The sequence below is a fragment of the Salvelinus alpinus genome, chromosome 4 (genome assembly GCF_045679555.1).
Source record: "Salvelinus alpinus chromosome 4, SLU_Salpinus.1, whole genome shotgun sequence".
Classification (NCBI taxonomy): Eukaryota; Metazoa; Chordata; class Actinopteri; order Salmoniformes; family Salmonidae; genus Salvelinus; species Salvelinus alpinus.
The window spans coordinates 68823787-68836776 of NC_092089.1; the positions used below are offsets into that span (position 1 = coordinate 68823787).

General features: G+C 41.3%; 1 protein-coding gene across 1 annotated transcript in view; it reads left to right on the plus strand.

The window, feature by feature from the left end:
- The first annotated feature begins 8124 nt into the window (after positions 1–8124).
- LOC139574257 (vascular endothelial growth factor receptor kdr-like) overlaps positions 8125–12990 on the plus strand; it is a 68798-nt gene continuing 63932 nt past the window's right edge. Inside the window, exon 1 of the mRNA XM_071398663.1 lies at positions 8125–8695. Coding sequence (XP_071254764.1) covers positions 8635–8695 — 61 coding nt within the window. The 5' untranslated portion in view covers positions 8125–8634. The remainder of the gene's footprint in view (positions 8696–12990) is intronic.

Genomic DNA, 12990 nt, shown 5'->3' on the forward strand with positions numbered 1-12990 from the left:
TTTAATAAAACATAACTATATTTAATCTCAAAAACCACCATGAAAAAAAATACATACAGGTGCCTGTTGAGTGACAGGTTGGCATTGCGTTCGTAGCACCAGTGGTCGCCACACACCATCGACGTCTCATATAATGCCAATACATTTCAAGGAAACTTTTGCGAATTTCAAATGAGGTATGTAACCAATATACCGGTAATTTAGCAATATATTTAAACTTTGCTACATTTTCTGAAGCGTAAACTAAAGCACACTGGAAGGTTAGTCAGCTGGCTAGCTAGCTAGCTAACGTTAAGATATACGTTAGCAGTTAACATTTTATGTCAGAAAAAGTTGCTATAAACTCACATTTCACATTTGAAACAAAAATATCCATGTTTCAAGTGAAGGAAAGTGTAACACTTTAAATACACACAATGTAACTAAGCTCGCCAGCTAGCGCTCCATACGGATGCTGATGCTGATAAGTGATTGACAGCTGTGATCTTGGCGTCGCGCGAGCCACTCGTGAAGTGACGTCGAAGGGAACGGCTCTTGTTATCCGCGAGCCCTTTAGATGTCCACAGCTGACACATTGAAGTTGAAATTCAAATGGTTAAGGTTAGGTATGGGTCAAATAAAATTGAAATGAAATGTTATTTGTCACATGCGGCGTATACAACAAGTGTAGACTTTACCGTAAAATGCTTACTTACGAGCCCTTTCCCAACAATGCAGTTAAAACGTAAGAAAATTTGCAAATAGATACAAATTTAATTGTAACAATAAAAAACACAATACAATAATAATGAGGCTATATAATGAGTACCGGTACTGAGTCAGTGTACTGGGTTAGGAGGTAGTTTTTTTTAAGGTAATATGTACAAATTGGTTTAGTTAGGTGATTGATTGAAGTACTATGTATACTATGTAGGTTGAGGTAGGTTATGGTTAAGGGTAGTGTTTAGGGTAGGGACGCCCCAATGGTTCTGAATCCGTGCAGGAGTAGCAGCAATGAGACAAGACTGTAACTACCAATTGGATACCATGAAATTGGGGAGAACATTTAAAATAAACTTGATTGGACATGATTTGGAAAGGCACACAACTGTCTATAAAAGGTCCCACAGTTGACCCCACAGTGCATGTCACAGCAAAAACCAAGCCATGAGGTCGAAGGAATTGTCCGTAGCGCTCTGAGACAGGATTGTGTCGAGGCACAGATCTGGGGAAGAGTACCAAAAAATATCTGCTGAATTGAAGGTCCCCAAGAGCACAGTGCTATTTCCATCATTCTTAAATGGAAGAAGTTTGGAACCACCGAGACTCTTCCTAGAGCTGGCCGACCGTTCAAAATTAGCAATCGGGAGAGAAGGGCCTTGGTCAGGGAGGTGACCAAGAACCTGATGGTCACTCTGACAGAGATCTATAGTTCTTCTGTGGAGATGGGAGATCCTTCCAGAAGGACAACCATCTGTGCAGCTCCCCACCAATCAGGCCTTTATGGTAGAGTGGCCAGATGGAAGCCACTCCTTAGTAAAAGGCACATGACAGCCCGCTTGGAGCCAAAATGCACCTAAAGAGTCTCAGACCATGAGAAACAAGATTCTCTGGTCTGATGAAACCAAGATTGAACTCTTCAGCCTGAATGCCAAGTGTCACATCTGGAGGAAACCTGGCACCCTCCCTCCACATGGTGGTGGCAGCATCATACTGTGGGGATGTTTTTCACCGGCAGGGACTTGGAGACTAGTCGTGGCAAAGATAAATGGAGCAAAGTACAGAGAGATCCTTGATGAAAATCTGCTCCAGAGCGCTCAGGACCTGACTGGGTCGAAGGTTCACCATCCAACAGGACAACGACCCTAAGCATACAGCCAAGGCGACGCAGGAGTGGCTTCGGGACAAGTCTCTGAATGTCCTTGAGTGGCCCAGCCAGAGCCTTAAACCCTATCTAACATCTCTGGAGAGACCTGAAAATAGCTGTGCAGCAACGCTCCCCATCCAACCTGACAGAGTTTGAGAGGATCTGCACAGAAGAATGTGAGAAACTCCCCAAATACAGGTGTGCCAAGCTTGTAACGTCATACCCAAGAAGATAAAGTACTGAGTAAAGGGTCTGAATACTTATGTAAATGTGATATCTCCGTTTTTTTTAAATATAAATTAGCAAACATTTCTAAAAACCAGTTTTTGCTTGGTCATTATGGGGTATTGTGTGTAGATTGATGAGGGAAAAAATCTATTTAATCAATTTAGAATAAGGCTGTAACATAACAAAATGTGGAAAAAGTCAAAAGGTCTGAATACTTTCCGAAGGCACATACACAGTGAATATTGTAAACAACAGTATATAAACAGAATATGAGGTAACCAGCGTTCAATGACTCTGTATACATAGGGGATTAGTCCCAAGGTGCAGGGCTGAGTACTGGGCAGGTAGCTGGCTAGTGATGGCTGATTAACAGTCTGATGGCCTTGGCCCAGTTTTTCAAAAGTTATCTATCTGGATTAAGCCTATCGGATTTGGATTTTGCCTATTGGATAGGATTAAATGCATAGATATAGAATTAATTGAATGGGAGTCCCCATTCAAGTCAATGATTCATCCGTTCTTTTCATTCTATTTCTATGCATTTAATCCTATCCAATAGGCAAAATCCAAATCAATAATTTGTGTAAAACTGAGCCCTGGTGATAGCTGTTTCTCAGTCTATCGGTCCTGGCTCTGATGCACCTGTACTGTCTCTGTCTGCCAGATGGTAGCAGAGTGAACAGTCAGCGGCTTGGGTGGCTGAGGTCCTTAATGCTTTTCTTGGCCTTTCTTTGACACTAAGTGCTGTTAATGTCCTGGAGGGCAGGCAACCAGGGCCAGATGAATGCAGGGGCTTACCGGAGCTGAAGCCCCTGGGCCCAGGCCCGTAGGGGTCCCAAGAGGAACCCCCCACCCAAAAAATGTTTTAAAAAATATACTCTGTATACAGTATATATTTTGTATTTGTTTTACTGCAACTGCCAACCACAGGAGGACTCAGGAGCCCACTCTAATTGAGTGAAGACAGCCTGCTGCTGCCTGCTGCCACTCTGCTTATCATCAGATGGGGAGAGGAGGTAGGGGCCCACCTGGGTAACTGGAAGGCCCTGCCTTGATTAGGTAACTGATAAAAATAAAAAAAAATGTAAACTGCATAATAAGCAAATGTGACTACTAGTCAATTATGTGAGTCAGGGCTGGGACCCAAGAGGCAACAAATATTAAAATAAGATATTGCATTTTTTTTTTACATTGTTTAAAAAAAAAATTACAACCACAGTAGCCTTCTCTCACTGTTCAAAATACACCAGAGTATATAATTTGTCCACAGAGGATCAATAGTGTATAAAAAATGACTGTGGATTATGATTTCTTAATCCGGCACTGCAGGCAGCCTTTCCCCGGTGATGCATTGGGCTGACCGCTCCACCCTCATGAGAGCCATGCAGTTGAGGGCGATGCAGTTTCCATACCAGGTGGTGATGTAACCCAGCAAAATGCTCTTAATGGCGCATCTGTAGAAGTTTGTGAGGGTCTTAGGGGCCTTGCCACATTTTTTCAGCTGCCTGAGGTTGAAGAGACACTGTTGTGCCTTCTTCACCACTGTGTTGTTGTGGTGGAACCATTTCTGGTCCTCAGTGATGTGCACGCCAAGGAGCTTTTGACCCTCTCCACTGAAACCCTGTCAATGTGGATGGGGGTGTGCTCCCTCTTCTGTCTCTTGGCACTCCTTGTTTTTTTTACGTTGAGGGAGAGCTTATTTTCCTGGCACTGCTCTGCCAGGGCACTAACCTCCTCCCGGTAGGCTGTCTCATTGTTCTTTGTAATCAGGCCTACCACTGTCGTGTTGTCAGCAAACTTGATGATAGAATTGGAGTCATACGTAGCCATGGGTGACCAGGGAGTACAGGACGGGGCCGAGCACACAACCCTGTGGGGCCCCCGTGTTGCGGATCAGCTTGGTGGAGATGTTGTTGCTTACCCTCATCACCTGGGGTCGGCCCCTTAGGAAGTCTAGGACCCAGTTGCACAGGGATGAGTTCAGACACAGGGCCCTGAGCTTAGTGACAAGCTTGGATGGCACTATGGTATTGAAAGCAGAGCTGCAGTCGTTGAACAGCATTCTCACATAGGTATCCCTCTTGTCCAGGTGGGATAGGGCAGTGTGCAGTGCAATGGTGATTGCGTCATCCGTGGATCTGTTGGGGCAGTACGCAGATTTTTGTGGGTCTAGGGTGTCGGGCAAGGTGGAGGTTTGAGGTTTTATTTATTCGCACCAAAGAAAATAAGTGAAAGACAAAACAGTACATTTTTTTTTTTTTTAACTGGTAAAAACGGTGTGCAGGTGAAGTTGGAAGCCCAAAAGGGCTTATATGAAAACCACACCACAAATATAAGTATATTAAAAAAAAAGTGTGTTCAATCAGTTAAAAAAGCATATTAATTATAATTGTGCATGATATACTCAGTATGCAAGAAAAAAACTACATGGGGGGGATTATTGGGTAGTTTGGTTTATCAGGCTCACCCCGTCTTCACTTGAAGTTATTGAAGGATGATGAGGTTTTGGCAATGTGAAGATAAGAATTCCAGAGTATGGTACCTCTGTATCTGATAGAGAATGGACTATGTGGGGAGGGTGAAGGTTATCACAGTGTCTTGTGTTATATAGATGGATTTCAGAATTAACCTGGAAGAATCAATTGAAGGGTTTAGGTAAACTGTCTGGGAGGTATGAGTATTTGTAGATGACAGTCCATAATTGGCATACATTAATGTCGTAAATAGACAAGATATTGAGTTTCTTAAACCAAGGTGTAGATGTACCCAGGTAATTAGAGGAGGTGGCTAGTCTTGCACATTTATTTTGTATGGTGAGTAATTTGTGTAGGTAGGAGGCATATGTACTAGCCCAGATAATATCACAGTAAATGAGATATGGGTAAGTAGAGTTAGGAAGCAATCATAATGAACCAAACCACTAATCTTGATGATGATACCAACATATTTCATCACTTTACTGCAGTCAAACTGAATATGATCTTTCCAGGATAACTTTTCATCAATTAGAACTCAGAGGAATCTATTGGATTTCACTTGTCCATTTCATTTCCACCAATTGAGATTCTGGCTCTTTATTTTTCATTTTTTACAATATTTTGTATTTTTACTAGTGAATACAATAAAGTTTGATTTTTTTTACTTTTAAAAATAATTTGTTTATCTGGAATCATTTGGAAAATTTGGCCATACCTGAGTTGGCTTCAGAAATTAGTAAATCAAAATTCTTGTGTGATAAAATCAAATTGTTATCATCAGCAAAGAGAATGGGAAGTACGGTAGAAGACACAGCAGCAAGGTCATTGATATACTGTAGATTAGGAATAACAAAGTGACATGATCCTTGACTAGCCTCTCAAAGCACTTCATGATTACAGAGGTGAGTGCTACGGGACCATAGTCATTTAGTTCAGTTACCTTAGCTTGTTTGGGTACAGGAACAATGGTGGACATCTTGAAGCACATAGGGACAACAGACTGGGATATTGAGAGGTGGAATATGTCCATACATTCCATCCAGCTGGTCTACGCATGCACTAAGGACGAAGCTCGAGATACCGTACCGGCCGGCAGCCTTGCAAGGGTTAAAACGCTTAAAAATTAAATCGGAGCCCACATCTCTAGGTTATCGTTTTGCTTGAATCTCAAATTGTCAGTTAGGCCGAATTAACTTTTTCTATAATAGCTTTGTTTTTTTACGAAACTATTTTGTAAATGAAATGAAATGTAAACGTTTTAGAGCTGAAAAATAAAATCCACTGTTCTTTCTAATTTCCAATGTAAACTTTTGGTGCAATTCTATTTTACACCCACAAGATGGTGTCTGATACTGGAGCAATGAATAGCATATCAACGTATCCTGTGTATACTCTGAACCATAATACAGTATATTGAGAGGACTATGTAAGCTAATACAGATGTAATGAGGATAATAAACTCTTAACAATTGATTTTCATATAATAGTCTTGACATAGCCTACATAAAATGCAATTCCCGATAAAGCCTAATCCCAGTCAAGGCTACAACAGGTAAAAGTTACATATTAATCAGAGATGATTGTTGGATGATGCGATGTAAATATCAATCAAAACAAACTGAGCATAACCCCAGGACCAGGACACGGTGTAGCACACTGCATACGTCAGACGATTTTCCAGCCTCCTGTACCATCGTATGCGAGAGATCTTTTGAATAGGGGGTATCGTTTACATTCTATATCCATCATGGTCCTTTGGTCACCGACGGTCAGGGCCTGCCTGAAGAAAGTCTTTGTTGCTGCTACCACTCCTTTCACTAAGCCTTTATTGTTGGGTCAAAGGAAAGACGGCAAGCTGCGTGTGTAGAACTGACCAGGCCCTCTTATTGTGTTTCGTAGGCTACAACAGATTCTAAAATAAAATGTCTTAAAACCTCACCTCTTTCAGCTCTCCGCTTCCAGCAATTGTTCCTGCCTGAGTCTTATCTAGCTTCCCTCCCAGTCCAAGGGGAATGTGCCCTCACTGCCCTGCTCTCTGAAGACTCACTCTATCATATGAGTGAACACACTATACATAAACTGGAGGCATGCTAGGTGGAACACGACAGGCACATGACCAGTCACAAACTGATGTCTCGTGCTCAGGATGGAACAAAAGGTAAATGGTGTGATAAAGATTGTTTCATTATATTATGAAGTCAGTTACTTACAAAGTGTATATCCTGCCCTCTTTCCGTCTCCATTCTTTACAGTCAGTGAGATGTCGCTGTTTAGGCCTACTCGACACTGAGTTGATTTCTCAGGTATTCTTTCAACCTTTTTTTTTATTGACACATTTAAAAATGAAAAAGTAAACATAAAAGTTACTTCAGGCCAGGGTACTCATCTTATCAATTCTTGATGAATGATTGACTTCATGTGTGTCAGTAAAAGTGATTTATCATGCATTTCTGGGCATATTATTCACCTTCAATAATCTGGTGTCACGTTTATGATGAATTCCTCATATCTAGTTAAGTCATCATGGTTTATGATGTGCAGAATGAATCGCACACACTTTCACAGAAAAATGGCATGACTCCCACTACAAGTCGAGCTTGATCAATTATTTCCCATGTTCTCAAGAAGAATGATGTGGAAGAATGGTGTTCTCCACAGACAGCAGAGTGAGTAGTGGGCCTCACCTATCAGTTGTCCAGGGGCCACTAGGGAACACATGCAGCCCAGTTTGGATCTGCGGTACTGCGCTGCTGCTTGAGTTGTGATGGGCAGAAAGGTGAGGCAGGATATTCTTATTTACAGTACCTGCCACAGAGAGCTGCCAATATAATTTGTTGCATTGATGGAGGAAAACAGTCTGCTGCACATCCACACACCATGGGGTGCTGCTTGGGAACAGTGGACTCACGCCACGCACAGAGGATTATTTACATTTGATATAAAAAGCTGTATATCCTGTTTCCAAAGTTAAAAATAAATCTAAACAAATATTTATTCTAAGAATTCGAACCGATATTTCCCCTTTGAAAAACCCCACCACATGCTGGTTTCCCCAGACCAGATCATCTCTACTTTTAGACACTAGGTTTACTATTTTTAATTGATCAAGGTCAAGTAGGCTGTTTTGCATTCTCTTCATGCAACGTTGTGACTTGTATTGGGCAATGAAGGGCTGTGTAAATTGTTGAATTGTGAAACAGTGAATTCAAGAGTTGAAATGTAGTATAATGTTGATGTTGCACTAAATGGGTAAATTATGTTTGGCTGATTCATTTCAAATCTTTATTTTCCTGTCAGTGAAGTCTTGGAAAAGTTTTTCCAAGTCATTCAAAACCTTAAGCGATAAAACTGTTTGATGTAGCAAAGATGGTGCCAATACCGTCATCAATACATATTAAATATAATGTAGGCTATTTACATGTCATATTAGTGAAATTAAAATGCTGAAAGTGTTTCTAGAACTGAAAACTGTCACAGCAGTTTGTCCTGAACAAGTGACGTTGCATACTTCCTTTGTTTTTCAGTATAAAGACACAAACGGCCATGCACTGCAAGCAGTGCTGAGTACGAGTACCGAAGCGGATGAGAAATTCTTTCAGACAGTTGCGCATTAATTAGTCTGCACTACGTTGTTCAGAGGATGTATGGTTGATTTTTCTCTGTGTTTTGTTTATTTAATATTTGTAGCCTTTTGTTATCGTGTACAGAATATTTTAGGAATCAGGCACTTTGTGGCAACGCTTGTTCAAATTCAATCCAATCAGTTCCAAGGAAGGAGGGATACTGTCGCGCGGGTCGCACCTGCCCTCGGGGACTGCTCTCATCTGTCTCTTCAATTGGAACCAAAACTGCGCTGGGGAGCTGTCCTGCAAAACAAGCTATGGGATACAAGGAAAACTGCTGAGTTTCTTAGATTTTGATCTAAGGATTTTTGGGATTAAAAACGAAAGGGAATTTGTCATATCACTTTTGGACTATTAGACCTAGCTGCGAATTTTCTCCGTTTTCATCCTCAGCCATCACTTTTGGCTCTTCCTTGGGATTGATTTTATTGAAGTAGGCCTATCATCTGTGGTCGACAGAATGGCCCCGCTCGACTGCGCGAAACTGTCAATCCTCCTTCATTTGATCACATATATAACCGGTAAGAATGATTCCATATTTATCCAGAGATGGTTTATCCAAAAGTATTATTTGGTTATGCGAGTTGGACCTCCAGTATAATTTCGTTACTTAATGCCCCCATATTTGGTGATTTATTACCCTGTCAAATATGAATAATTGAAGATTGATTTTCACGTTTAGTCTGTCATTTTGCTGGTATGCAGCCTATTAATAAGTAGATTGTATTTTTTTTATTCAAGAGTTTGAAGACATAAACTCATTTTGTTTTGGAATGGACACTTTACGACATAGGTTTATGAGGTGATCATTATCAAGGATAATCCTGTTTAAATCATGACCATATCACACAATCCAACTAAGTTAAAATGAAAATACCCCTCTTCTTTCTTGGAATTAAAATTCCATGTCGTTGAAATGCAGTTATTATGGTAATTCAAGTTAATTTAAAGGTTGAGGTTCTGCCAATTAGGAATCCATACAGGTATGGACATTGCAGTTCATCTTGTCACCAGTAGATGTCACTTTCCATTGAAGTGAGGATTTAGCCTAATTGAGTACCGGCTACTGTGGTGTTTGTTTTACCTTAGTGAGTTTATGACCTATACACCTATTACCTCATTAGTTGACTGTTCTCAATTAATCTCAAATGAGTTCATTCAGATTGATCGTTTTTGTGTAAAATGTACTGGATATTGGTGAAATTATGTCGGATGTGTTACTGAAAACTCGGCCCCTGGAGGAGGGGAAATTAATTTGAAAACAGAACCAGTGTTTCAGTTATGATGAAAATATGTGTTCTAGCATTGTTATCATGTTGATCTCCTGAGTCAAAGGTTGTTCAACATCTTGAGAATAGAATGTATGTTTCACAAAGCAAGCCACGTTGTTATAACTTGGCAGCCCCAGGATCTTGATGCCTCTCCACGTAAACAAAATGGAGCAGAAAAGGTGGATGTTTCTCTAGATTGTGTCTTTCCCGGTGTGCTACACAGATATGTCTTCCTCTCCATGTCCAAATAAACATGACATCCAAGCAGAGGAAATGCTGCCCCCATCTATCTCCTCCATCCCCTGCTACTTTTTTAGTGTCTAGCTTCGTCTACAATGTTTCCAAATAGATTTCCTTCACTGTCCACAAGCGGAGCGTGGGAAAGACACAAGGAGGAAGCGGATAGAGGGGCAGGAGGCGCGCTGGTATTGTTCTGGCCAGTAGAAGTCACGGAAAAGTGACACGCTACCTGAGAAAATATTCCTTCCCGGACCTCCTTACGCTCACAGTCAACCACCAATGTATGTCAAGCCCCAATCTCAAGACAATGGGGAGGAGGAAAGGGAGACCATTTCTGCATGGTGATTGGCTGTATGGTAGGGCCATTAATAGTAAATGGCGTCTAAAGACAGGGATGGGGAGAGGTTTGGTCAGATGGACAGGTACATTACCACAGCAATTGGGGGGGGGGGTGATTTGTCCACTACAAATAATCTGAAATAAACCCAACTAAGTTGAAAAACAGGCATTTATTCCTTATTGTGCTGGTGATGTGACTTTGTTTAGTATTGAGAGTCATTGAGATTGTTGGTGGATTTGTAAGGCACTGCTAGAGATATGTGAAATAAGAGGCGTTGATTATAGATGCTTGAAATTGGTAAATCCTCTTTCCTATCGCAAAAAGCAAACACTAACATTGATATATTGTATTTGTTACCCAACTCTCTCCAGATCAAAGCGGATCCTTATTAGGCCTTACCTGTCAACCCCATTTAACCATTACATACCTGTCAACCCCATTTAACCATTACATACCTGTCAACCCCATTTAACCATTACATACCTGTCAACCCCATTTAAGCATTACATACCTGTCAACCCCATTTAACCATTGCATACCTGTCAACCCCATTTAACCATTACATACCTGTCAACCCCATTTAACCATTACATACCTGTCAACCCCATTTAACCATTACATTCCTGTCAAACCCATTTAACTGTTACATTCCTGTCAAACCCATTTAACTGTTACATTCCTTATGACTCATTCAATGATAGAGAGGTCAAGTAAAAATTATTAGCACATATTTTACTCTGAGTGGTATGTGTGACTGCTTTTGATTTAGCGCAAGGCATGAGTCCAGCGCTTCTCTCCTCCTCGGCCCGCTGGCACTATCTTAAGCCTGATGGCTCTGACAGCCAGAGAGTTCCTTCCTGCAGCAGCTCTTTGCTCGGGACCATGAAAACAGAGCTTTATTTGATGTAACTGTCTTGTGTTCAGATAATACAAGTTCTCCCTCCACCAGTACAGTGATAGGGTGTGTGCACTACACAGTAAAGTTGGACTATGCATTACAACCATGTTTAACCCCACTTTGTCTATTACCGTGGCTATTTCTCGTGGGATAATATAATCTCTCTTGGGATTGTTGCCTATCATCACATTGATGGGAACAGAACGTTCAGATGGGAACTATCTCAATCACCTTCAGAAATGATGCTTGACACTGCCCATCTGCTGGAAGGTCAGACCCAGAGCAGGGTTGTGGTTGGGAAACTAGAACAGATTCATATGAGTCAGGGAGTTTATGGCATGCTTTTGACACCCACGCCACATTTAATGGAGACCTAGAGGACAGTAGGGTTCCGCTGACCATAAGTCATTGACTGAATCACACAAAATTAGATGAGGGAAGGGGAAGTGGTGAGAAAACTCTTCAAACCAAAACGGGATCTAAGTTTCTTCGTTTTCAGCCACAAAACCACAAATCCTAAACAAAATCAAAGTCTTTGCCTATCCATTTCAGCCGCTTAGTTATTAAAGGGAATAACTGAGAGGATCAAATGTAACATTATCCAAACGTGCACTTCACTGGCCTCACATCTCCCTTAACTTTGTTTCCAATTCAAACAACCTGTTCCAAAAGTCAGCCCATAGTGTCAAATGGAAACTCCATGGTCCAGTGTGCCTTTTGAAGCTGTTTCTCTGGGTTAAGGAGTGTGATGTTCCAGTTAAGTTGATTTAAAATATATTTTTTCTCCCCTCTGTGGGCACTTGAGATGGCCAATGGGAGTGATAGGGAGAGGTCATCTAAGTTCAAAGGGAGCTCATCCCTCACCAACGGTATGTCCGTGTCATGCAGACTACATACCTACACACACACATACTCACACCAAGCATCTCTGTTTCTCCCTGATGAGCTAGACTGCTGCCAACATATCCACCAATGTGGTGTTATTCCAAGGTGAAATATTAACTCAGCTGTTGGTGTTGGCAGGTTTCCTTAGCTCTCGTACCTCTCTTGTGCGTGATGGATTCTTGGATTGGGAGACTTCTAACTGCACAGCAGAAGCACTTCAGTTGAATCTGGACATTTTACATTCAGGGATCAGTTGTTATCGCTGTTATTAACAGTGATGATAGCAGCATCCCCCTCTATAAGACATATATCTTTTTTGCTGAGCCAGCAATATATTTTATATTAACCCCTTCATGTGATTTAAATTTCAAGGACCTTCTGTCCACCAGCCAGTCGTAATCTCACATGTTATGGAACAAGAATCCTCCTGGCTTACACATTGGAAGAGCTCGTAGGAATCTCGTTATACAGGATATTCCTATAGTTAGCCACATTTTATTCTGTATTACCAGGAAAAGCTGACTGGCCACCCATTGTCCTTTATTCTGCCTTTTTAAAGGAGATGCAGGGACATTCTGTCTCCAAGGGGTAATCTACGGGCTAATAAAAAAGTAACTCTCTTTTACTGTTGTCTTAACCAAATTGTTGACAAAGTGCAGTGATTTCTGAAGGACCCATATTGTTGACAAAGTGCAGTGATTTCTGAAGGACCCATATTGTTGACAAAGTGTAGTGATTTCTGAAGGACCCATATTGTTGACAAAGTGCAGTGATTTCTGAAGGACACATATTGTTGACAAAGTGCAGTGATTTCTGAAGGACCCATATTGTTGACAAAGTGCAGTGATTTCTGAAAGACCCGTATTGTTGGCAAAGTGCAGTGATTTCTGAAGGACCCAGTGTGAGAGTGTATTCTCAACACATGAGGAGAAACTCTAACTGCACAGAAAGAGTAGTAGTAGTAGCAACTTATTTTGTCAGGGGGTCCCAACTCTTGTCAATGTTTTCAGCTCTCTGTTGTAAATCTGCCACCAGAGCATAGAAAATCTTGTGAGTTTGTCTTTCTGTGTGTTTGTTCTGACATACTCAACCTAAAGACAACTCACAAAATACCACTGTCTCAGAACAACATCGCAGTGGGATGGCTGTATCGTCACGCCATGAGGCAATGAATATAACAGT